The sequence below is a fragment of the Trachemys scripta genome, chromosome 3, assembly GCF_013100865.1.
Source record: "Trachemys scripta elegans isolate TJP31775 chromosome 3, CAS_Tse_1.0, whole genome shotgun sequence".
NCBI lineage: Eukaryota > Metazoa > Chordata > Testudines > Emydidae > Trachemys > Trachemys scripta.
Window position 1 is genome coordinate 33,748,057 of NC_048300.1, and position 27,257 is coordinate 33,775,313.

The following is a 27,257-nucleotide window of genomic DNA, read 5'->3' on the forward strand; positions in this document are numbered from 1 at the left end:
CACACACTCAACACCAAATGGCAAGATAAAGTCACCCACGCAGAGGTTCTTCAAAGGGCAAATTTACCAAGTGTGACAGCCCTGCTCAACCAAAGATGACTGTGCTGACTGGGCCATCTGAGTAGGTTGGAAGACGGATGTATACCCAAGGACATGCTATACGGCAGGGGTTGGCAACCTTTCAGAAGTGGTGTGCCGAGTCTTCATTTAGTCACTCTAATTTAAGGTTTTGCGTGCCAGTAATACATTTTAACATTTTTAGAAGGTTTCTTTCTATAAGTCTATAATATATAACTAAACTATTGTTGTATGTAAAGTAAATAAGGTTTTTAAAATGTTTAAGAAGCTTCATTTAAAATTAAATTAAAATGCAGAGCCCCCTGACTGGGGGCCAGGACCTGGGCAGTGTGAGTGCCACTGAAAATCAGCTCGCATGCCGCCTTCGGCATGCATGCCAGAGGTTGCCTACCCCTGCTATACAGGGAATTATCAGAGAGAACAAGAACAACCGGATGTCCCAAGCTTTGCTATAAAGACACATGCAAGCAAGATATGAAGGAATTTGGAATTGATCCTGACCGATGGGAAATCTTGGCAAGTGATCGTAACAAGTGGCTCCATCGTCTTCATCAGGGTATCAAAATCCATGACAGGAGCTGGTTCCTACAGCTTGAAGAGAAAAGAGCCCATAGGAAGCAAGCTTCTCCCAACCAGGGTGAATAAAAATCAATGATTTTTAAAAAAAATTGGAGTTTTTTTTATTTAAATCGGATTTTTTTGATAAAATGTTTTTTGAAAAAAAGAAACCTATCTAAAGATAATGTATCTTAATTAAAACTATAGCTCAAAGATATCTCATCATGCAATAGGGATTATAAATTCTAATTCTATAGTATGAGACAATATATTCATGTAACGTTTAAGAAAAGTTTTGTAAATGAGTTCCAATAGTTCATGGATTAGGAACCCAATCTTATGGGGCTCCAGGGGCTTCTGTATAGATTATTTAGGTTAATCTTCCTATCTACCCAATGGGACTCTGTGCTGAGTCTAGAAGATACCCTCAGAGATGTTTAGTTTTGCAGTTCTCAAACTGTGGATTTGTGTCTCCAGAGATAACAGGCTTGTTAACAGCAAAAATGTTTTAAAATAAATAAATAATAATATATAGAGGTGAGAAATGACAGATCTCAACCCTATTGTCCCTCTGCAAATTTGTGTACACAAAGTCAATCCCATACCCCTCTCTAAAAGTGCAAAGTTTCAAAAAGTCCAATGAATAGAAGATTGTTGGGGGCGGAATAGATCTGGAGAAGGAGAAGAAGTCTGGAGATAAATGTGAGAAGGGAGGGACAGGCAGTAGAAACAAAAGTGAAACTGTTTGAACAGCATATTCCAGAAGTCTTGAGGTCTTTCTGAGTGTAGCCTTCATTGATTTGAGATCTACCATACCATTCTCTCACTAGAACGGAAAACCTATAATGGCAGCAGGCCATAAAAGATACCCAGCTTGGGAATATTTTAATGAAGTTCCTCTATCTGTGGGTAAGACAGGCATACGTGCAAAATGCAAACAGTGCAACAAAAAAATGCAAGGCCTGGTTGCCCAAATGAAACAACATCATGAGACGTGTTCCTTCTCAGGAGGAAGCTGTGTTGAAGATTGTGAAAGGAACATGTCTGAACATGCAGGAACTTCAGGTAAACTTTTTTATTTCATACTTCTTTCTTAAGGACTGCCTGTCTTCCTTCTGGACTATTCTTGAATTCTCATGTTTGAGCAAAAAATATAGTTGTTACTCTATGGTACTATCATTTTAGATGCAGTTGTGATAAAAAATAAATAGCTGAAATAGGCAGATCTTCCTTTTACAATTTCACCTTTAAAGTAATACTGAGTGTCAGTGAATGCAATGAGTAATACTAAATGAGCAGTATAGGTCTGTTGTATCTTATGCGCATTTAACATGCGCGATTTCAGCTTTACGTGGTCAGCAACAAACAAAAAAAACAAAAAAAAGAGAAAAATAACAATTTTAATACTGTATCTGTAGTGCAGGCGATTCCGCCCGCCATTCAACTCAATATAATTTTGACTATACGCGGTTTTCGCTTTACGCATTAACTGCGGAACGGAACCCCGCGTAAGATGAAACTCGCCTGTATGGTAATAATAATTAAATAGCTGCATTGACTTATTTTGTTTAGGAGAATCCATCCTCAACATACAGGATTCTGAAGACTATCCACCTTCAAGATCACTATCATTTTCTATAGTTTCAGAATTATCTGCCAATGATAGTGTTTTAGTCACATCATGTATGTCACATAGCCACAGTATATCACCTGTAGCAAAAAGAAATCTCCATTATCCAGAAAGAACCATAGATAAGTTTGTGATAAGATCCAGCAGATTACAAAAAGAGGTAATTGATGAAAAAATTGCCCGGTTTGTTTATGCAATAAACTCTCCTTTCTGTATGATTGAGAACCCACACTTCATTAACATGGTTCAGTCATTAAGACCACCCAACAGAGCAGATGTTGCAGGCAAATTGCTGGATAAAGCATATGAAAGAGAAATTTAGCAGTGTGCAAAAGGTCTAGAGGGTAAAATTGTTAACCTGAGTCTTGATGGGTGGAGCAATGTCCACAATGATCCTGTTGTATGTGCTTGTGTGACAACAGAAGAAGGGAATGTCTTCCTTACAGAAACAATTGATATACCAGGAAATGCACATACAGCAGAATACTTACAAGAAGTAGCAGTAAAAGCTATAACAAACTGTGAAAAGAAATTCAAATGTCTTTTACGGTAGCTTGGTCAGAGACAATGCTGTAAATGTATCCAAGATGAGAAGAAATTATTTAGAAGAAAGTGAAGAGAGTTCCAAGCTAATAACATATGATTGCAGTGCTCATTTGATGCACCTCCTAGCCAAAGACTTCAGTGTTCCAGAAATAAAGGCTAATGTTGTTGAAATTGCAAAATACTTCCATAAGAACCATTTTGCAGTAGCTGCTCTGAAAAAAGTGGGAGGAACCAAGCTAACTCTCCCAACAAGACATGCGACGGAACTCAGTAGTGGACTGTTTTGAGCACTGTATCAAGAACTGACCTAATCTGATGAGAGTTTGTGAACAAAATCGTGAAAAAAATAGATGACACTGTCACAGCCAAAGTTCTCAACATTGGGCTTAAGAGATATGTTGAACACATGCTGAGTACCCTGAAGCCTATTTCTGTAGTCTTGAACAAAATGCAGGGAAATAGCTGTTCGATTGCTGATGCTGTTGAAATCTGGAAGGAACTGAGTGAGATCTTAAAAAGAGAAATATGCAATGACAGAGTTAAATTACAAGCATTAAAAAATGAATTATTTAAATCAAATCCACCCTGCTCCCAACCAAGATACATATATTTGTAATAACTGCCAAAGATCGTGCAAATCTCAGATTGAACTATTCAGTCACATGAGACATTGCAAACCATGCACCACTAACCATCATAGGCTGCAATTCCCACCGTCTCTCGCAGATGAAAGGATGCCAACAATGAACAAAAAAATTGGACAACACTCAGGCTGATGCTTGCTTTGTGTTCTTAGTCAACATTTGTATTTCAAAGGTTACATGGCTGCCAATTAGAGGAATAGTAGTAATTTTAGTTGAGAAGGTATGGGTAGTTGGAAAGCACTTTGCTATCCCTTCTACCTCTCTTTTAAAATGTAAGTATTTATGGAATTTTTCTTTTGATGGACTGCCTCTTGTGTTTTAGGACCTGAATCTTTCTCTCAGTTACATGCAGAGGGCTAGTTTCTGAACTCAGTTATTCTGGTAATAACATATCTCAGAATCCAGTAAAACAACAAAGAGACATGCACTGATCCCCAAGAGCAGAAATGTGCCCCAATTGCTATTTTATCAATGTAGTTTTTAGAGCTGTTCTACTCTTTCCTTTTTTAACTGTAATAAAAACATTGTGGGATACTAGTGACACACAGCAAGGCTTTGTGGTTAAGGCACAATACTGGAAATAAGATGATCTGGGGTCTGTTCCTGGATCTGTCAGTCACAGACTGACTATGTGACCTTAGGTAAGTTGCTTCCCCTCTTTGCCATTTAGTAAAATGAATGCATGGAATATTCCCTACCTCAAAGGCTATTATGAGGCTAAGTTCATTAAAGGTGAACTGTAAAGGGCTGTTTTTATTAAATTGGTCTTGCACCCCATTTTACTTCTTTACAATATATAAAGACAGACAAAGCTTTTTTGATACTTCCAGCTCACCTCCCAATTTTTACCTTAGAACAGTGCATGGAAGAAGCTACTACCTGGCATAAATAAGGATGGCAGTATACAAAACATATCCCATCCCTACAGCCCCCCTTGTGGTGAAGTGTAATGCTGCAGGTGCACCCTGCCTTAATTTCCCCAATTGGGTCACCAGTAAGTTCACTTTAAAGGATCTGGGCCAAGGGAAGCCAAAACTGACTAACAATAAGTACGACCCCTTTACAAAGGAGAGGGAGCAGCTGTAACAACAGTTCATAGGGCCCTTACCTCAGGACCCTGGTCCAGAGCCCCTAAACTTGAAAGTGCACATACAAAGTCTCTGGGCCTCATCAGGCTAGTCCCCTGGAGTCTAAAACAGCAAGCACAGCCCATTGCAGTATGTACTGCTTCTAGTCCCCTCTCTCCTGCTCAGCTTCCCTGTGACGTTACACCCCATATTCTTCATAGAAATATCATTCTGATATGAATATGTCCTAAGATATATTTTATGCAAGATGTGTCTTGTAAGGTATCATTGGAAAGGTTATGATGTACTGACTGTGATTATCCAATTTGTATGCATGTATCCTTTCTGTATCTAAAGTTAGGAATGCTGACTATGTAACAATTACAACTGTGTGTGTATTTGGGAGACACTCACCAGACAACGGCCATCACAGCCTTGATGGGCCATTAGGAAGAAACAGTAAGACTATGAAGATCTCTCTCCTTCCTGAGAGGTATCCTGGGATGTAGCTGTGACACTACCATGTCAGGTGGTCCTGTCACCTGATACAAAATACCACCTTTGACACTGCTGGTACTTTTCCTCTGTAGGGGGATGAGGATCAAACTACGGTTTCCCACTTTAGGTAAATCCCTTTTAAGACTGGGGAGGGAGTTAATCTGGACTCTCCTCCATTGCCTACCCAAGAAGAAAGAGTGCTGAAAGTACCTGGAGGGACAAAGAACCTAACCTGAGGGGAAAGGCAGAGGTGAGTCCAGACTGAGACAGGGGGTCCAGTTTGTAGGAAGAAATAACTGGAACTCTAAGCTACAGAAACTCTGCAAATTGTCTAAAACAACATTTAGGGTGAGAAATTACTTCTTGAAATCAATCTCTTTAAGATCTGAAGCTTAGTATGCACGTTTTGTTTTATTTGCTCAGTAATCTGCTTTGTTCAGTTTGCTATCCCTTATAATCACTTAAAATCTGCCTTTTATAGTTAATACATTTATTTTGTTTATAACATAACCCAGTTTGTGCAATTCATATCTGGGGGGAAGGGGGCAAGAAGCTGTGCATATCTCTCTTCACATTGAGGGAGAGGGTGAATTTTTTATGAGCTTGTGCTGTGCAGATCTTTCTATACAGGGAGATGGGCACCTGAGTGCTGGGGCAAGTCTCTTAAGCTGAGTCTTCCCAGAGCTGATCTTGGTGTCTGCGTCTTTCTGCAGCGTGGGTGTGGCCCTGCCTGTGTGTGTGCTAGAGGAGGCTTAAGAGCCTGGCTCAGCAGGACAGGGTAAAGGGGGCCCAGGCTGTTGGAACAGGCGGGCTCAGTGCATCAGGTGGCACCTTAAAGTGGGGCAACCCGTCACAAGCCCCTTGAGATGCTTTTAATGACTTATATGTTGTGACTAGCCTTTGAAAAACAGGTTGAATGGTTACATTATTTTTGCCCAAACTAGATCATGAACAAACATTTTTGTTTTAAGAACTATCATGATGCATCCAATTCAGATCTCTCGGAACAAAATATTCCACTTACAAACAATTCTGTTCATAATGTGTGTTATTTTCAGGTGGCTTTTTCCTTCCTTGGTTTGTAATTCCAAGAGACATTAAAGATACAGTGACTTCTCAAAGGTTAAGGCTAAGGGCTAAAAATACTGTGGTGAAGTCTTTCCCTCCCTCATCCCCCATGTTTCTATCAAGTTGGAAATGTAATTGGTAGGGTGTGCAAATGTCACAGAAGCCCAAAATAAAATTAGACCCACAAATTCATAAATTCTAAGTTTGGGAGGAATCCTTGTGATCATCTGACATCCTGTACAATACCGGCCATATAATTTCAGGCAATGATTTCTGCATCAATTTTAAATAACTTGTCATTGAATTACAGCATATCTTTGGGGAAGAAGACCTCCAATCTTGATTTAAAGACTCCAAGTGGTGGAGGGGTGCTAACAGAAATATTCTCCTTGTGTACGTACTTACAGACCACAATCAAGTCACTTCTCTCAACATATTCTATACAACAGTATCTCAGGAATTCCTTATGGCTGCTTGTTTCTCTCAAGGATGTTTGTAAACTTCACCTAACAGAAAGCACATCAGCAGGACCCTAAAACAAGACAACAACCAAACTCAAGAAATGCCCATCAAACTCCCCCACCTTGCTCCAGAAAAGAAAAGCTCCTAGAAGAATAATCCAAGTCTGGCAAGAAGCATGAAGGCTTGCTAGAGAGATGGGCTGTGCCAGTCTCTTTGTCTCACTGCCTGATCTGGAAGTGGCCTGGTATTTTGGAGGTGGTTAGGCTTGGGACTGGCACATGCCTCTTCTTCTAATTTCCTTTCAGACTGGATTTATTTCTCTTGTGAGAGTTACCCCTTTCCCCCGTGCAGTTTGCCCAGGCTGTTGCTTTTGATGGGTCTTGTCAGGGATTTTTGATTCTTCTTCATTTTTCTGGTGCTGCTGAGGAGTTTTCTGTTGGATGAAGTTTACCCACCACTGGACAGGAAAACTGAGCCACAAGGATTTCCTGAGGAGAAACTGATACATGCTCGGTGTGAGGTTTCTCACTTCTCCTTTTCTGTGCTGACATTTCACATGTCTAATAGTTTTATTATCACCTCGATAAAAGAGGAACAACACACATAAAATAACTATCCACTAACATATGTGTAGCCTTGAGGCCTAGTCTTCAGAGAAACCGGTGTCTCTTATGAAGTACAGTACTGTAAGAAAAAAATCAGCTGAGAGGAGACAGCAAATCAGTGCTTTCAGCACCTGCTATTGTGTTACTAAGGCAGTAAAGTTATAAAAACCTGCCCTGTAAAGCAACTCCTGCTATATAAGGCAGGACTGAAAGCTCCAAGTCAAGGGCTGAATTCTGTCTATATATAGCCTTGTTTTAAAGACAGTGAATCTTTGAAGGGCAAGTATCAATATCTTGAGGTCTCATTTTTAAATACTCCTAAAATAAAACCTGGTAGAGACTGGTGGATGCTATAATGTAGTGGAGAGCCTCCTGCTTCCCCACAGGCCTGCCACCAAGATGAATTTGTGGCCTTGATAATCGTGAGACACATTGCTCTTTATAGAATTATAGAATCATAGAACTGGAAGGGACCTTGAGAGGTCATCTAGTCCAGTCCCCTGCACGCATGGCAGGACTAAGTATTATCTAGACCATCCCTGACAGGAGTTTGTCTAACCTGCTCTTAAAAATCTCCAGTGATGGAGATTCCACAATATCTGTAGGCAATTTATTCCAGGGCTTAACCACCCTGACAGTTAGGAAGTTTTTCCTAATGTCCAACCTAAACCTTCCTTGCTGCAATTTAAGCCCATTGCTTTTTGTCCTATCCTCAGAGGTTAAGAAGAACAGTTCTTCTCCCTCCTCCTTGTAACAACCTTTTATGTACTTGAGAACATGTCTCCTCTCAGTCTTCTCTTTTCCACACTAAATAAACCCATTTTTTTCAATCTTTCTTCATAGGTCACGTTTTCTAGACCTTTAATCATTTTTGTTGCTTGTCTCTGGACTTTCTCCAATTTGTCCACATCTTTCCTGAAATGTGGCATCCAGAACTGGACACAATTCTCCAGTTAAGGCCTCATCAGCACAGAATAGAGCGGAAGAATTACTTCTTGTGTCTTGCTTACAACGCTCCTGCTAATACATCCCAGACTGATGTTCGCTTTTTTTCAACAGTTTTACACTGTTGACTCATATTTGGCTTGTGATCCACTATGACCCCCATGTTTTTAAATAATGGTCCACTATGACCCTGTAACTGAAATAACCTGAAAGAGAAGGAAAAAGACAACAGACAAACAAACTCACTCAGCCCAAGATTAGTACTTGCACCTTGTTCGTTCAGCAGGGGAATTTCCTTCTCCCCCTCTCAAGCTCCCCTGTTTGTGGTCCCCTGTTTACTATGAGTCAGCGCTGTGAATTTTTTCAGTAGCAACATCTTGTTTTTAAATGATACTACAACAACTTTAGGTTTTCAAATAATTTTTTTAAATTATCTGGTTATTATATTTGAGTGATCTCACTACATCTCATGAGCCAAATTTTCAAAGGTGCTACATAAGTTGTCCTCAAGGAATTTCCCTGTGAGAACTCAGCTTTTGAATGTGCATGAGTGTGGGGATGTGTGCACACAATGAAGTTCATATAGAAACTTTGAAGACAATTTAGAACTCTCTTTTGACAATCATGCCCTTTCTGTTAATTCTAAGAGTTCCCCACACATCCATCACTGGATACTTGCAAGCGCATGGTGCTCATCTACCTGTGTGTTTCACATTCAGTCTGCTCTTCACTGCTGGGAGGCAGGATATCACTAGTCCCAGCCCTTGCATTCATTCTCTGAGAATTCCAACATCTTTTTAGAAAACAAAAGAAAGTAAGGCAGCTACGTCCTATTACACTACTGCTTTCTCCCTGTGCAAGCATGTTGCAATCTTCAGAATATATTTCTAATAATATGTTTGCTACTAAGTCTGAAGGAGGCAATGATCTCAGTCACAAGTTGCCTTTATCCAGTCATATGGTACATTTCTAATCTTTCTTACATTCACAGCTGCCAAAATTATTAACTTCTGTGGCTGCTTCACAACATTATGTAAAATACTAAAACTCTTACTTGCAACCATTTAAAAGTCTTCAAAGCACCAAAGAAATTAACTAACCCCAATCCTGCACACACTTCTGCATGTGCTTAACATTAAGCATGTGTAAAGTCCCAATGACAACTATGCTGATTTCAATGACACTGCTCTTGTGTTGTATGTGTATGTGTAAGTGTTTGCAAGACTGGGGCCAACACAGTCAACTAGAACATAATACCATCAGTAAAACCCTGAAATGTAAAGCATAACCTGGTGTCAGAGTCGGTAGAGGGCAGAAATATTGACCCAAAAGTTGAAAGTTTGAAACAAGACTTTTCGTCCTGGGTCATTAAGTCAGAATCACCAGAAAAGTGCATGATCTTGCAAAATTAAAAGGGGAGGAATAAACACCAAAGATTAATTGCCTTTCACTTGGCAAAAGAAATGCATCTCTGCTTTATAGCTGTAGCAAACCTATTACAGAATTCTTACAAATTCTCCATTGGAAAATTCTATCCCTACGGGATTAGCCAGCTGGTAACATACTGACCCAAGTGACTCAGAAAACAGCACTTAATTTGTATCCACAAAATACAGGAAAGCACATGAGTAAAGGCTGTAGGAACAAGCCCATATATTAACTCACTTTTTTAAAAACAACAAAAATGGATTTATGTTACCAGTAAAGCTCTTAAGACCTAAAGGGCTAATGCTAATGCTCTGAATCGTCTCATCTTCTAACAGTGAGCTTGCAATATTCTACTTGCCAAGGGAGAATATATATTTATTTTAGATTTGAGAGTAAAAATCTCATTTTCCCCCCTTATCATCAATCATGATGGTAAAGGGCCAGGAAGCAGATTTTGGCCCAATTCAGAGGTGAGCAAAAGTGAGCCAAGTAGGATTGCCGGGCATCCAGTTAAAAGTCCAGTCAGTGGCGCAGTAGGGGCTAAGGAAGCAGCCGGCATGTCCCTGCGGCCCCTAGGCACAGGGGTGGCCAGGGGGCCTCCGCGTGCTGCCCCAGCCCTGAGCACCAGCTCTGCAGCTCCCACTGGCTGGGAACCATGGCCAATGGGAGCTGCGGGGGTGGCACCTACAGACAGAGGCAGCGCGCAGAGCGGCCTGGCCGTGCCTCCACCTAGGGGCTACAGGGACATGCCTGCCGCTTCCGGGAGCTGCCTGGGCGCCCATGCCCTGAACTCCCTCCCCTGCCCCAGCTCCAGCTCAGAGCCCCCTCCCACACTCCGAACCCCTCATCCCCAGCCCCACCCAAACGCCCACATTCCCAGCCAGAGCCCTTACCCCCTCCCACACCCCAACCCCCCGGCCTCAGCCCGGTGAAAATGAGTGGGTGAGGGTGGGGGAGAGAGAGTGACAGAGGACGGAGTGAGCAGGGATGGGGCCTCAGAGAAGTGGTGGGGTAGGGGCAGAGGGCAGGGGGCAGGGCGAGGGTGTTCAGTTTTCTGTCATCAGAAAGTTATCAACCCTAGAGAGCACTTATGTTGGTGTACAGTACACTTCCTTCTAATCCTTCCTGGTCATGCATGTTACACCAATTTAGATTCACTCTAGACTAGTGGTCACCAACCAGTCAATTGCGATCGACTGGTCGATCCTAGAGGATCTCCCAGTCGATTGCAATCTCTGGTGGTGTAGCGTGGCTGCCGCTAAGGCAGGCTCCCTCCCTACCCCGGCCTCATGCTGTTCCCGGAAGTGGCCAGCGCGGCCCCGCAGGGCAGGGGGGGTCTCCTTATGCTGCTCCCAGAAGGGGCCAGCTGCTGGTCCTGCAGCTCCCATTGGCAGGGAACAGGAAGCTGTGGCCAATGGGAGCTGCAGGGGCGGTGCTTGCAGAGGGGGGCAGCACACAGAGCTACATGCCTGCCCCCTCCAAGGGGTGCAGGGGCATGCTGGCCCTTCCAGGAGCGGCATGGGGCCAGGGTAGGCAGGGAGCCTGCCTTAGTGGCAGCCACGCTGCGCTGCCAACTGGGAGCCGCCGGAGGTAAGTGCTGTCCGGCGAGAGGCCACACCCCATACCCCCTCCTTCACCCCGAACCTCTTCCTGTATCCCAACCCCCAGCCCTGAGCCAGCCTCCCGGAGCCAGCACCCCATACTCCCTCCTGCACCCCAACACTCTGCCCCAGTCCTGACCCCCTCCCAGAGCCAGAACCCTGTACCCCCTTCCTGCACCCCAAACCCCTGCCCCAGCCCTGACCCCCATCCCAGAGCTTGCACCCCTCACCCCCTCCTGCACCCCAACCCCCTTCCCCAGGCTCAGCCCAGAGCCCGCTCCTACACTGCGAACCCCTCGGCCCCAGCCCAAAGCCCATACCCCTCCTGAACCCCAACCTCCTACCCCAGCCTGATGAAAGTGAGTGAAGGTGGGGGGGATGGAGTGATGGAGAGGGGGATGGAGTGAGTGGGGTGGGGCTTTGGGGAAGGGGCGGGGCCTTGGGGAAGGGGTGGGGTAGATCCTGGGTTGCCCTTAAATTCAAAAAGTGATCTTGGACATAAAAAGGTTGGAGACCACTGCTCTAGACTCACCTCTATAATCTCTCATGCATTTACCAACATGGATTTTACAATCTTCCCCTTGTGCATCATGTCCTAATTTGACCCTCTGTGCCTAAATTGGTAAATTTTAATTACAGTTTTCCAAGGTTGTGTGGAGATTACAGTTGGAATAGGTAGGAAAGAAAGGGATGGTCTCCCCACTCTATGAGACCTTATAGAAACTCCTCTCCTAGTGTTCAGGGTGGGTTGGAGAACTATGGTACAGGAAACAAGCCACCCACTGAAGGAATCATCCCTGCTTAACCAGTTGATTTCAAATTAGAAATCCAAATGGATACTGACATTGCTCAGAACTGTTCCTCTCCAGGACTGCAGGAACAGCCAATGGAAGAATTTCCCTCTTGTTCATGTGAAATCATTTAACCTGTTCAAATACAAGGAACACTGCGAAGCAAGAATGTTGTTTCCTATTAATTGGTTGTTTTGTTAGTAAAGATAAATCAGAAACCTCCTAGGCAAGAAACAGTCAGTAGACTCTTTACCTGTCATCACAGTAGGTAAATTTCATGTCCATGCTATGGCGACTCAAGAAAGTCTTGCTGTCCAGTGGGATATCCATGTTTGATGGGTGCTGAATGGGTTCACACATTATTATAAGGCAGGTGAGAAGAGGCTCCTTATACCCACACAGGGTGTGAGGAGGGCAAGTGTTATACACCTTAACTTGTCCAGTGCAGTGCAAGACCTGAAACAAATAATGATTTTATAACAGGGCATTAGTTTAAAAGGTACTTTCTGAAAAGACAGTCTGACTTTCATCAATAAAACTTGTTATGGCTAAAATGTGGTACCTTCCATGTGGCAGATTTGAGGTTTACAGTTCTGCCTCTGTTGGTAACAGTGCATTTCATTCTCATGAAGAAGTCACGCTCTGTGGATATCTCTTTGCTTTTCTTTCCAAAGCCTGGACCTAAGGTGAGGAAAAAAGGCAATTACTTGACTAATAAGCTTTTTGCGGGGGCTGGGGGATGTTTGTGTTGTTTTTTAAAATTCTCTCTTTTGTTTTTAAGCATAAAGGATTTGTAGATAACAACAGATGGTTTGGTTCTCAAATTGTTACCTTCCACATCAAGACCTGTGCCCTGCGCACTCTTGGTTTAAGTAATATTTAGCATGAGTGTGAAAAATAGATCCCCTCCTAGGATAAAATATTAGATCTCTCTGCCCTTTTCGTCCCATTTGAACCCCATGCTAAGTCCCCAAGCGTGCAAACTACTTCATGTGAGCAGACTCCTGTACCCATGCAGAGCCTCACAGAATCAAGCAGGGCTCTGTACAAGGGCAATGGTCCACTCATGCAGAGCAGTTTGCACAGGTTTGGGGTGTAAAGACTTAAATGGTACGGGAGCCCTGTTCATTTTTAACCCGTATTTCAGCCTGTGGTACATAATCTTTGCAAACTATTGCAAGTGAAGACATTGCATCTGTTTTAGGTTAGAAACAAGAAAGCACCAGAACACACAGTTCTTAGTGCTGTTATATTTAATCACAAAGTTTTAAAAACAGTGGAAAAGATGTTGATGTCAAATACTACTCCAGGCGTTAACATTCCCATTTGCCCATGGCCACTTTCTAACTTCTGCTATCTGTTAGTTGCTTTATTGGGGTGTTTAAAAGGCAAAGAAGAAAAATACATCAGAGATTTTAACTTTTTTCTTACCAGTTTTCAAACTCAGATTCTCTCGAATTTCCTCATGGTCACATGGGTGGGTAAAGTCAAATATGCTATGTCCAGTTAATTCCACCTGTTCAGAAAACAATACATATATTTAGCCAAAAGTGAGGAGAATAAATAAAATTTAATAATACAGAAGACTATTTTGGAACAAGAAGAACAGGAGAACTTGTGGCACCTTAGAGACTAACAAATTTATTAGAGCATAAGCTTTCGTGGACTACAGCCCACTTCTTCGGATGCATATGCGATCAGAGAAAAGGCAAAAGCAATACATCATGCCTGATCTTTTCTTAATGATAATTTCAGTTCCTCCCATTCTTTTACCTGTTTCCCTAAGGTATGATTTCTCTGGGGCATTTTTGAGGATATTTTGGGTAACCACAAAATAATTCTTAAGCTTAGAACTATCAGCTAGATATCCTCAATAAACTAATCAGTCAGTAAAACTAAGTCTATTTACACCAACTGAAGATCTGGCCCTAAAATATTAAAAACAGAAATGATATTAGAGACACAACGTGCCAAATTCAACCCCGGTGTGTGCAACTGTCATGGTGTGCATATCAGCAATAATTTTAGCCCACTCTTATTTATCAGCTATTATTTAGATGCTATACCTTGTAGATTCATTTGTGCATTTTGATTTAACCCTTAAACGGATTGGTAACTCACTTCACCAATGCGAAGGGCCTGATCTGAAGTCAATGAAAAGACTTCATTGACTTCAATAGCCTTTGGATCTAACGGACAAGTAATCAGACTGTATGTGGGAGAAGGGCAACATGGCACCACAGCTCTCCCACACATGCTGCAGTCACTGCTCCAGGCTCTGGACTGGAATGGCAGCTGCAGCTCCTGAATGCCATGTGCAAAGTATGTAAGGACCACTGGATTAGAGCAAGATAGATCCTGTGGCCCTTAGCTCTGTTTGTCCCTGACCCATCTTCTCACAGTCTTTGTAGGGCCACTCCCCTACCTTGGGGTACATGTGGTGCTGAGCAACCCCTGCACAGCCACTCCACCCCCGGCACTTATGGCAGTCAATGGCCCCCCCATGCCACAGGTGAATCTTAGCACAGGCAGTGCCTCAAGCACTGGAGCACTTTGTCCCTCCTCTTCTCTCTCTGTGGCACATAACAGTTTAGTCTCCTGCGGGCTACAATGTTTTGGTCTGATTTCAGCTGTTGGGTTCTGTGCGTGAGTGCTGGGTGCTATTGGTTGCCTGTGACATACAGGAGGTCAGAGTAGGTGATCTGGTGGTCCCTTCTGGCCTTAACTCTATAACATTAAAAAGATCCCTCCTAACCCCAAACAAACCACTCCCCTATCAAAAAAATTTGTGAACATAGGCCGGTTTTGTAGCCTCCAAATCTGGGGCCTAGCAGGCCAAATGGAAAATGGTGTCCCAGATCTGAGAACCGTTCACTGAGAATATCCTGCACCCAGGCACCTCAGTTTTAAACTGAGAGGCTGACAGCTCAAGGTGCTGATTCAGAGTGCTGCAGTGTCACACAGGGGCTACATTTGCTCACTGTGTCTTTCACTGAATGAGATCACAGCTTTATTAAACATAATTTGAATTAGTCAGAAGCACAGTGAAGACAGAGAAACTATGTCAAGGTTTCTAGGAATTATGTTACAACGGCAGCTCTTTGAAAGCAGTAGGAAACAGGTTACCTGCGTGAGACCCATGTATTTGTTGATGTTCTCTGACAAAAAGATCATGTCTCCATCTTGTGTCACCACAGCAATAAATCCCTCCAAAGCTTTCAGGTACAAGGTGTCTATCTGCTGGTCTGTCTCTAGGTCACTCTCATTGTCAGCACATACTGAAATAAAAGGAAAGTGGCCAAAAAAATCAATTTTCAGAGCCATCATTTTTCTGCTTACTTTCTAATCACACCAAATAGCAAAATGCTTTTTTGATGCCAGAATGCTGGTTATAGAAAAACCCTCTGTTTGCATTCTTGGGGAGGATGACAACTGGGTGGGCCATCTGCATTGAGTCTGAAGGGGACATGTCCATCATTAGGAAGAGAGAAGACATCTTTTGTAAAGGTGAAGAAACACTTACCTTACAGTAACTGTAGTTCTTCAAGAAGTGTTGTCCATATATATATTCCACTGTTGGTGCACATGCACCCAGTGCATTCACGTTCAGATTCTTTTGGCTAGCAGTGTCCTTTGGGGGCCACACCTGTAACATGAATGTCCTTGTGCCTCCAATCGAGGACATAAAGGGTGGGGCAACCCCAACTGCTCCTCAGCTCCTTCACCAATATAGAAACCAGGTGTTGTCAGACTCTCTGTGGTAGCGGGGAAAGAGGGTGTCTCACGGAATAGATATGGGCAACATATCTTGAAGAACCACAGTTACTGTAAGGTAAGTAACTATTTCTTCTTCTTCGACTCCTTGCCTATATATATTCCACTCTTGGGACTCACAAGCAAGAACCTATATCATAAGAAATGGGCACTAGGAGCCTACCTAAATAATGAACAAAGCGTGTCCCTACCAAAAATTAGCATCAAATTTTGACACTTCCACGATGGAGTAAAACTGGACAACTGTGTGCACTGGACCCTAAGTACAGCTCTCTAGCATTGGAATATTTCTCAAAGCAGCAACAGAAGCTGCTTGCACTCTTGTAGAGCGAGCTGTCACTCTCACTGGCGGGTCTACGTTTCCTAACTCATGGCACAGTCGGATACGAGTAGAAATCCACTTAGAAAGTCTCTTTGTTGAAATGGCCTGACCTTTCACTCTATACCCATAAGGTATAAACAATCTGGGGGATACCCTAAATGGCTTAGTTCTGGCTTTGTAGAAAACGAGTACCTAAGAACTTCTAGGGCATGAGGTTTAGCCTTACCTTTGTTTGAATGTGGCTTGGGGAAAAACATAGATGGGAGTATAAAACATTGTTTAGATAGAAATGAGAGACTACCTTGGCAAAAACCTTTGGGTGAGGTCTCAAGGACACCTGGTTTCTACAAAAAACTGTACATGGGGGCCCTTGCACTAGTGCTTGCATCTCTCCTAGCCTTATGGAGGATATTACTGCTCCTAGGCAGACTGTTTTGATGAAATAGTGATTGTGTAGCTAATGGTGCAAAGGATGGGCCCATTAACTCTGTCAGTGCAATATTTAGATCCCAAGGAGTGGGACATTCTCTGACTGGGAGATATACCCTCATACGGTCTTTTAGAAACTAAGGCACCAGAGGGCATGAAAATGTGGAATACCTCTATATTGTTCTGGGGGAACATGCACTGACATATCCAGGTGATGACCACTTGGCTGATACAGAGACTTCAACCACCCTTGCATACAATGAAGATGAAGTCTGTCATGCTGCATTACATAGGTGGAGGAGGCCATTGTGTCCTAAAAGTCTGAGACAAGCCCACCAATATCTTGGGATGAACTTGTAGGTAATTGGACAGGTCTTGGAATCTCTCTTGTGGAAGATAAGCCATTTGAGATATTACCTCTAGCTCAGGGGCAGGCAAACTTTTTGGCCTGAGGGCCATATCGGGTTTCTGAAATTGTATGGAGAGCCGGTTAGGGGAGGCTGTGCCTCCCCAAACAGCCAGGTGTGGCCCGGGCCCCACCACCTATCTGACCCCCTCTGCTTCTTGTCCCCTGACGGGCCCCCCCGGGACCCCTACCCCATCCACCCCTCCCTGTCCCCTGACCACCCACAGATCCCCTGCCCCTGACTGCCCCCCACCGCCCCATCCAATCCCTCCTCTCATTCCTGACTGCCCCCCTGGGACTCCTGCCCCCATTCAACCCGTTCCCTGCCCTCTGACCGCTCCCGGGATCCCTGCCTCATCCAACCATCCCTTCTCCCTGACCACCACCTCAAACTCCCCTGCCCTCTATCCAACCCCCCCTGCTCCCTGCCCCCTTACCACGCTGCCTGGAGCACAGGTGGCTGGTGGCGCTACAGCCGCATCGCCCAGAGCACCAGGACAGGCAGCCGCGCCACCCGGCTGGAGCCAGCCACACCCCCACACAGTACAAAGCACCACGTTAGGCCTGCTTTAACCTCTCAATAACTCTCCTTTCCTTTTCTTAGCTAATAAACGTTTAGTTAGTTTACTATAGAATTGGCTACTAAGTGACTGGTGTCACTGGAAGCAAGCCAAATGTGCTGTGATTTTTGGTGTAAGTAACTATTTTATCACAAAGTCCACTTTGTCGGGTGGCAAGATAGATTGGAGAGTCTATGGGAACTGTCTGTGACTCCATGATAAGACTGGTATAGTGATCCAGGAGTTCGTATTTGTCACTGGCTTGGTGAAATCTAATTATAGAACACACTAGTTTGGGGTGTATGCCCTGTTTTCTGACAGACTTCCCTGAGCTAGGGACTCATAACCATGAGCCATTCCAGACAGCATGACAGGAGCTTGTCTGCAAATTTAGATATGAAATCTCAATTCATATAATTGTGCTTCACCATCAGGGCCTGGTAATTGGCAATTCTCATTTGGAGCTGTGATGTAGAATTTTCTATCGTTTGATATTGCTTTTTGTTGAACGTCTTATAGTCATCTAAGTCAAGGCAGATGACATAGGTACCACAGTCCCCACAGGGGATGTGGATGAGATGAATGCTAGGATGGGATGGTCTTCTGTCTGCTACTCCACACCAGAGCCATGACCAGTCTGTTCAGCAGACTGTGGAACAGACTATGCTGGCTGTAGAGTCCCCTTGTGAGATGGATAAGGAGACCTAGCTCTGGACTGAGATGCAGACTCTAGCTTTCTAGCATGACTCATTCCCCATGGAACTTAATAAGGCCAAGGGTGTTGGGAAGCATAAGGGGCAGGTGGCCTAGGGAATACTATAACACACCAGGGAATACTATAATTCTTTGAGATTCTATAGGCCAAGGCCTGGTCTACACTACGAGTTTAGGTCGAATTTAGCAGCGTTAAATCGAATTAAGCCTGGACACATTCACACGGCTAAGTCCCTTTTTTCGACTTAAAGGGCCCTTTAAACCGGTTTCTTTACTCCACCTCCGACGAGGGGATTAGTGATAAAATCGGCCTTAGCGGGGTAGTGTGAACAGAATTGGACGTTATTGGCCTCCGGGAGCTATCCCACAGTGCTTCATTGTGACTGCTCTGGACAGCACTCTCAACTCAGATGCACTGACCAGGTAGACAGGAAAAGCCCCACGAACTTTTGAATTTCATTTCCTGTTTGCCCAGCGTGGAGAGCACAGGTGACCACGCAGAGCTCATCAGCACAGGTAACCGTGATGGAGTCCCAGGATCGCAAAAGAGCTCCATCATGGACCAAACGGGAGGTATGGGATCTGCTCGCCATATGGGGAGATGAATCAGTGCTAGCTAAACTCCGTAGCAGTAAACGAAATGGCAAAATATTAGAAAAGGTCTCCAAGGCCATGAAGGACAGAGGCCATAACAGGGACGCACAGCAGTGCCGCGTGAAAATTAAGGAGCTAAGGCAAGCCTACCACAAAGCCAGAGAGGCAAATAGAAGGTCTGGGGCAGAGCAGTGAACATGCCACTTCTACGCGGAGCTGCATGCCATGCTAGGGGGTGCAGCCACCACTACCCCAACCGTGTGCTTTGACTCCTTCAATGGAGAAACACACAGGGAAGCGGGTTCGGGGTACGAGGAAGATGAGGATGAAGATAATGTAGATAGCTCACAGCAGCAAAGAAGCGGAGAAACCGGATTCCCCAACAGCCAGGATATGTTTATGACCCTAGACCTGGAACCAGTAACCCCCGAACTCACCCTAGGCGTGCTCCCAGACCCTGAGGGCACACAGGGGACCTCTGGTGACTGTACCTTTGTAAATATTACACATGGTTTAAAAGCAAGTGTGTTTAATGATTAATGATTAATTTGCCCTAGCAATTGCGGCCAGTACAGCTACTGGAAAAGTCTGTTAACGTGTATGGGGATGGAGCGGAAATCCTCCAGGGACATCTCCAGAAAGCTCTCCTTCATGTACTCCCAAAGCCTTTGCAAAAGGTTTCTGGGGAGGGCTGCCTTATCCCGTCCACCACGGTAGGACACTTTACTACGCCAGGCCAGTAGCACGTAGTCTGGAATCATTGCATAACAAAGCATGGCCGCGTATGGTCCCAGTGTTTGCTGGCATGCAGACAACATCCATTCCTTATCGCTCTTTGTTATCCTCAGGAGAGTGATATCATTCACAGTCACCTGGTTGAAATGGGTTAATTTTATTAAGGGGACATTCAGAGGTGCCGTTCCTGCTCTGCTGAACAGAAATGTTCCCCACTGTTAGCCACACGGTGGGGGGAAGGGGTGAAGTGATCATCCCCGAGAATTGGGTGTTGGGGGGGAAGGGAGGTTAGTTGGGTTTGTGCTGCATGTTAACCTGGAAACCGCAGCCCCTCCTTTTACATTGCAAACCCATTTTAAATGGCCAACCCAACGGGTCCTTGGTATGGGAAATGAGGGTGCTACTGTTTGAAACCATTCCCACATGTTAAGAAGGTTAAAAAAGCCAAAAGACTGTGGCTTACCATGGCTGCCTGCAAGCCGAAATCTGTTGCCTGGCACTGCGTGAGTGATCTCTCACACCAAACCGGCAGGCCCTCAATATAAGAGGAAAAAGGCGACCTTGTAACGAAAGCACATGTGCTGTGTAATGTGAACAGCAAAATTTCACGTGAAAGAGTGTACCCATTGTTCTCTAAAATGTGTCTTTTTTAACCATCTCTCCCTTCTCCTCCACCAGCTGCAAATGTTTCTCCTTCACAGAGGCTAGTGAAGATTAGAAGGAGAAAACGGCGGACTCAGGATGATATGTTCTCGGAGCTCCAGATGTCCTCCCATGCTGACAGAGCACAGCAGAATGTGTGGAGGCAGTCAATGTCAGACTACAGAAAAGCACAATATGAACGAGAGGAGAGGTGGCGGGCTGAATCGTGGGATGAACAGAGCAAGTGGTGGGCTGAAGATGATAGGTGGCGTCAGCTTGCAGACAGAAGGCAAGAGTCAATGCTCCGGCTGCTGGAGCATCAAACTGTTATGCTCCAGCGTATGGTTGAGCTGCAGGAAAGGCAGCAGAAGCAGAGACCGCCGCTAGAGCCCCTGTGTAACCTCCTCCCCAAGTTCCATAGCTTCCTCACCCAGATGCCCAAGAACGCGGTGCGGGGGGCCTCCGGCCACCCAGTCACTCCAGCCCAGATGATTGCCCGAGCATCAGAAGGCTGGCCTTTAATAAGAGTTAAAGTTTTAAACTGCAGTGTGTCCTCTTCCTTCCCTCCTCCCCCACCCCTCCCGGGCTACCTTGGCAATTATCCCCCTAGTTGTGTGATGAATTAATAAAGAATGCATGAATGTGAATTAACAATGACTTTATTGCCTCTGCAAGCAGTGCTCGAGGGAGGGAGGGGAGGAGGGATGGTTGGTTTACAGGGAAGTAGAGTGACCCGGGGGAGGGAGGGGGCGCGGCGGAGGGTTCATCAAGGAGAAACAAACAGAAGTTTCACACTGTAGCCTGGCCAGTCACAAAACTCATTTTCAAAGCTTCTCTGATGGGCACCATGCCTTACTGTGCTCTTCTAACTGCCCTGGTGTCTGGCTGCGTGTGATCAGCAGCCAGGCGATTTGCCTCAACCTCCCACCCCGCCATAAATGTCTCCCCCTTACTCTCACAGATATTGTGGAGCGCACGGCAAGCAGCAATAACAATGGGGATATTCTTTTCACTGAGGTCTGAGCGAGTCAGTAAGCTGCGCCAGCACGCTTTTAAACGTCCAAATGCACATTCCACCACCATTCGGCACTTGCTCAGCCTGTAGTTGAACAGGTCCTGACTACTGTCCAGGCTGCCTGTGTACGGCTTCATGAGCCATGGCATTAAGGGGTAGGCTGGGTCCCCAAGGATCACGATAGGCATTTCAACATCCCCAACGGTTATTTTCTGGTCCGGGAAGAAAGTCCCTTCCTCCAGCTTTCGAAACAGACCAGAGTGCCTGAAGACGCGAGCATCATGTACCTTTCCCGGCCATCCCACGTTGATGTTGGTGAAACGTCCCTTGTGATCCACCAGGGATTGCAGCAGCATTGAAAAGTACCCCTTGCAGTTTATGTACTCGGTGGCTTGGTGCTCCAGTGACAAGATAGGGATATGTCCTGTCGCCCCACCACAGTTTGGGAATCCCATTGCAGCAAAGCTATGGCCTGCACGTTTCCCAGAGTCACTACCCTTGATATCAGCAGGTCTTTGATTGCCCTGGCAACTTGGATCACAGCAGCCCCCACAGTAGATTTGCCCACTCCACATTGATTCCCAACTGACCGGTAGCTGTCTGACGTTGCAAGCTTCCACAGGGCTATCGCCACTTGCTTCTCAACTGTGAGGGCTGCTCTCATCCTGGTATTCTGGCACTTCAGGGCAGGGGAAAGCAAGTCACAAAGTTCCATAAAAGTGCCCTTACACATGCGAAAGTTTCGCAGCCACTGGGAATCGTCCCACACCTGCAACACGATGCGGTCCCACCAGTCTGTGCTTGTTTCCCTGGCCCAGAATCGGCATTCCACGGCATGAACCTGCCCCAGTAACACCATGATTTGTACATTGCTGGGGCCTCTGCCTTGTGAGAGGTCTATGTCCATGTCAATTTCCTCATCACTCTCGTCGCCGCGCTGCAATCGCCTCCTCGGCTGGTCCTGGTTTTGCTTTGGCATGTCCTGGCTCTGCATATACTCCAGGACAATGCGCGTGGTGTTCATAGTGCTCATAATTGCCGCGGCGATCTGAGCAGGCTCCATGATCCCAGTGCTATGGCGTCTGGTCTGAAAAAAGGCGCGAAACTGGTATCTGACAGACGGAGGGAGGGAGGGGCGAGTGACGACATGGAGTACAGGTACAGGGAATTAAAATCAACAAAGGTGGCTGTGCATCAGAGAGAAACACAAACAACTGTCACACAGAATGGCCCCCCCCAAGATTGAACTCAAAACCCTGGGTTTAGCAGGCCGTTGATTTCACGGAGGGCGGGGGAAGCAAATGAATACAGAACAAATCTATTTTTTACATCTTAAGCTGGCAGACGACGGTGCAGCATGACTGATACCCCTCGGCATCTTCTGGGTGCTTGGCAGAAAATACTGGGCGCTTGGCAGAAAATAGCATACTACGACTGATAGCCATCATCATCATTGGGAAGGCAGCACGACGACGACGGATACCAGTCGTAATATACCATCTTCTACCAAAAGGCAAGGGGCCGCTGCTGTGTAGCAATGCCGCCCCACGTCTGCCAGCCCCCAGATCGCCGATGAAGGCTACCAGTTATACTGCACCGTCTACTGCCAAAAGGCAATTAGCTGCTGCTGTGTAGCAATGCAGTACCATGTCTGCCGGCACCCAGATGACATATGGTGACAGTGAGCTAAGCTGAGCTGAGCTGAGCTGAGCGGGCTCCATGCTTGGCGTGGTATGTTGTCTGCACAGGTAACCCAGGTAAAAAGGTGTGAATCGATTGTCTGCCGTTGCTCTGACGGAGGGGGAGGGGCCTGACGACATGTACCCAGAACCCCCCGCGACACTGTTTTGCATCATTCAGGCATTGGGATCTCAACCCAGAATGCCAATGGGCGGTGGAGACTGCGGGAACTGTGGGATAGCTACCCATAGTGCAACGCTCCGGAAGTCGACACTAGCCTCGGTACTGTGGACGTGGTCCGCCGACTTAATGCACTTAAGAGCATTTTATGTGGGGACACACACAATCGGCTGTATACAACCGATTTCTATAAAACTGGCTTCTATAAATTCAACCTAATTTCGTAGTGTAGACATACCCTTAGATAATTAAACTAAGTCTTTGACTCCATCTCAGGCATATACTGGTCTTAATGCCCAGACTTCAGAGAACAAGCGAGTGAAACCTCTCTACTGCCCTCAGAGCCTGAGGAGGAGAATGAATAATCATCCTGGAGAGGAGAAACTGTACCAGCTGATGTCCTGGGAGACGCCTCAGACTGAACTCTGATCAATACTGCTTAAGTACTCAGTACTACAGGAGCCGGCTCCTCCTTTCCCAAGGGGTCTCAACCCCCGCTTAGCCTCAGGGCCTACCTCCACCCCACTTCTTCCTGCCCTAGCTCCATCCCCTTCCCCGAACGCACTCCATCCCCACTCCTCCCCCCAGTGCCTCCTGCACACTGTGGAACAGGTGATCACAGCGGGCAGGAGGCACAGGGAGGGATGGGGAGGAGTTGATTGCTGGGGCTGCTGGCAGGCAAGAGACGCTGGGGGGGAGCTGGCTGCCAGTGGGAGCTAAGCACCCACTCATTTTTTTCATGGGTGCTCCAAGGCTGGAGTTGGCACCTATGCTCAGTACCAGTGTAGGAGCAATGGTTGGTATCAAGGGAGGCACCCTCACTACTGCCAATAGCAGGGAATCTGGTATTGAAGAGACTAGTAAGAGTTCTGTACAATGCTTCAGTACTGAAGATGTTGGTGCCACGGACAGTTGAGAGGATGACATCAGTATTGGGGTGGGTAGCACCGGGGGCCTCCGTCCTGAAGTGATATAAGAACGGCCATCTAGCCCAGTATCCTGTCTTCTGACAGTGGCCAATTGCCAGGTGCTCCCGAGGAAATGAACAGAACAAGTAATCATCAACTGATCCGTTCCCTGTTGCTCATTCCCAGCTTCTTGCAAACAGAGGCTAGGGACACCATCCCTGCCCATCCTGGCTAATAACCATTGAGGACCTATCCTCCATGAATTTATCTAGTTCTTTTTTGAGCCTGTTATAGTCTTGGCCTTCACAACATCCTCTGGAAAAGAGTTCCATGGGTTGACTGTGCGTTGTGTGAAGAAATACTTCCTTTTGTTTGTTTTAACCCTGCTGCCCATTAATTTCATTTGGTGACCCCTAGTTCTTGTGTTATGAAAATAATTAAATAACACTTCCTTATTTACTTTCTCCACATCAATCATAATTTTATAGACCTCAATCATATTCTGCTTTAGTCATCTCTTTTCTAAGCTGAAAAGTCCCAGTCTTATTAATCCCCCCTCATACGGAAGCCGTTCCATACCCCTAATCATTTTTGTTTCCTTTTTCTGAAACTTTTTCCAATTCCAATATATATTTTTTGAGATGGGGTGATCACATCAGCACGCAGTATTCAAGATGCGGGCGTACCATGGATTTATACAGAGACAATATGATATTTTCTGTCTTATTATCTATCCCTTTCTTAATTGCCAATGTTTTGTTTGCTTTTTTGACTGCCGCTGCACATTGAGTGGATGTTTTAAGAGAACTATCCACAATGACTCCAAGATTCTTTCTTGAGAGGTAACAGCTAATTTAGACCCTATCACTTTATATGTATAATTGGGATTAAGTTTTCCAATGTACATTACTCTGCATTTATCAACACTGAATTTCATTTGCCATTTTCTTGCCCAGTCACCCAGTTTTGAGAGATCCTTTTGTAGCTCTTTGCAGTCTGCCTGGGACTTCACTATCATGAGTAGTTTTGTATCATCTGCAAATTTTGTTACCTCACTGTTTACCCCCTTTTACAGATCATTTATGAATATGTTGAATAGGACTGGTCCCAGTACAGGCCCCTGGGGGACACTTCCATTTACCTCTCTCCATTCTGAAAACTGATCATTTATTCCTACCTTTTGTTTCCTATCTTTTAACCAGTTACCACACCATGAGAGGACCTTCCCTCTTATCCCATGACAGCTTACTTTGCTTAAGAGCCTTTGGTGAGGGACCTTGTCAATGGCTTTCTGAAAATCTAACTATATCCACTGAATCCTCCTTGTCCAAATGCTTGCTGACCCCCTCAAAGAATTCTAGTAGATTGATAAGGCATGATTTCCCTTTACAAAAAGCATGTTGAGTCTTCCCTAACAAATTATGTTCATCTATGTGTCTGACAATTTTGTTCTTTACTATAGTTTAAATCAGTTTGCCCAGTACTGAAGTCAGATTTACCAGTCTGTAATTGCTGGGATCACCTCTGGAGCCCTTTTTAAAAATTGGCATCACATTAGCTATCCTCCAGTCATTTGGTACAGAAGCTGATTTAAATGATAGGTTATGGACTACAGTTAGTAGTTTTGCAATTTCACATTTGAGTTCCTTATCTGGTCCTGATGACTTATTACTGTTTAGTTTATCAGACCTTCTCTAAGGACACCTCAATCTGGGTAGTTCCTCAGATTTGTCACCTAAAAAGAATGGTTCAGGTTTGGGAATCTCCCTCACATCCTCAGCCATGAAGACCAATGAAAAGAATTCATTTAGTTTCTCTGCAATGACCTGATCGTCCTTGAGTGCTCCTTTAGCATCTCAATCGTCCAATGGCCCCACTGGTTGTTTAACAGGCTTCCTGCTTCTGATGTACTTAAAAAAAATCCTATTACTTTTTGAGTCTTTGGCTAGCTGTTCTTCACATTCTTTTTTGGTCTTTCTAATTATATTTTTACACTTCATTTGCCAGAGCTTATGCTCCTTTCTATTTTCCTCACTAGGATTTAACTTCCACTTTTTAAAGAATGCGTTTTTGCCATTCACTGCTTCATTTACTTTGTTGTTTAGCCACGGTGGCACTTTTTTGTTTCTCTTACTATGTTTTTTTAATTTGGGGTATACATTTAAGTTGAGCCTCTATTATGGTGTCTTTCAAAAGTTTCCATGCAGCTTGCAGGTGTTTCACTTTTGGTGCTGTACCCTTTAATTTCTGTTTAACTAACCTCCTCATTTTTGTGTATAGTAACTCACTTAAAGTCATCCCAGTTAACATTGTTTCGATGTTACGTTGCTGATCAATTAGGGAACATGCTCATTTAAAGTTGTGTAATGCTCCCTTCTAACGTAGTTTGGCAGCCGCCTGCTTTGTCTACTGCTTGCAGAAAGAGCAGCCCGTTGCAGCCAGCTGGTTGGGGCTTGGAACCAGGGTGGACCAGCACCCGGACCCCCTAGCAGCTCCCTCTATCAGCTCCCCGCTCCCCTAAGTTCCCTGTGCAGCAGCTGCGCCTGCAGTTCAGCTGTGTCCCTCCCCCCACTGCCATGTGCTGCTACTGCCCTCTGCCTTGGAGCTGCTCCATGAGACTCCTGCTTGCTGTGCGGAGGGAAGGGAAGGAAGAGGGGGGCTAATGTCAGGGTGTCCCCCTCCACCCTGCTCCTGCACCCCGTTTACCCCATCTTCCATAGAGCAGGGGGGGACAGACCAGGACTCAGGACAGAGGGAGCTTGCAGCAGCTGCATCTCAGCAAGCTGATCTAATTAACAAGGCAGTGTACTTAAAGGAAATGCACATATCTCCCTCCATTCCTGCTGCCTTGTGTAGAGAGAGAGAGTTAACCCTTGATGGCTCAGCCAATTGCTAGTTCATCATTTAGCAGTAAGGGAAATATCCCACCCACTGACTCCTCCACCTCAACCACGCCTCACAATCACCATCACTGTGTACCAGTATTAAATTGTTTGTTTAAAACTCATACTGTGTGTGTGTGTATCTATATAATATATAGTCTTTTGTCTGGTGAAAAAAATTTCCCTGGAACCTAACCCCCTCATTTACATTTCTTATGGGGAAATTGGATTAGCTTAACATCGTTTCGCTTAAAGTCGCATTTTTTAGGAACAGAACTACAATGTTAAGTAAGGAGTTACTGTAGTTCCCTTTTCTGAAATTAAATGTTATAGTGTTGGGCTGCTGTGGTGTTACCCCACCACAGGGACTTTACATTTAATTATATTGTGGTCACGATTACCAAGCGGTCCACTATATTCACCTCTTGGACCACATCCTGTGTTCCACTTAGGACTAAATCAAGAATTGCCTCTCCTCTGGTGGGTCCCAGGACT

At 45.1% G+C, this 27,257-nt stretch overlaps 1 protein-coding gene across 1 annotated transcript in view; it reads right to left on the reverse strand.

The window, feature by feature from the left end:
* Window positions 1-27,257, reverse strand: part of EPAS1 (endothelial PAS domain protein 1) — a 158,784-nt gene that overhangs the window by 29,907 nt on the left and 101,620 nt on the right. The window contains exons 3-6 of the mRNA XM_034764423.1: window positions 15,048-15,199; window positions 13,353-13,437; window positions 12,484-12,602; window positions 12,175-12,377 (exon numbers count right to left, since the gene is read on the reverse strand). Coding sequence (XP_034620314.1) covers window positions 12,175-12,377; window positions 12,484-12,602; window positions 13,353-13,437; window positions 15,048-15,199 — 559 coding nt within the window. The remainder of the gene's footprint in view (window positions 1-12,174; window positions 12,378-12,483; window positions 12,603-13,352; window positions 13,438-15,047; window positions 15,200-27,257) is intronic.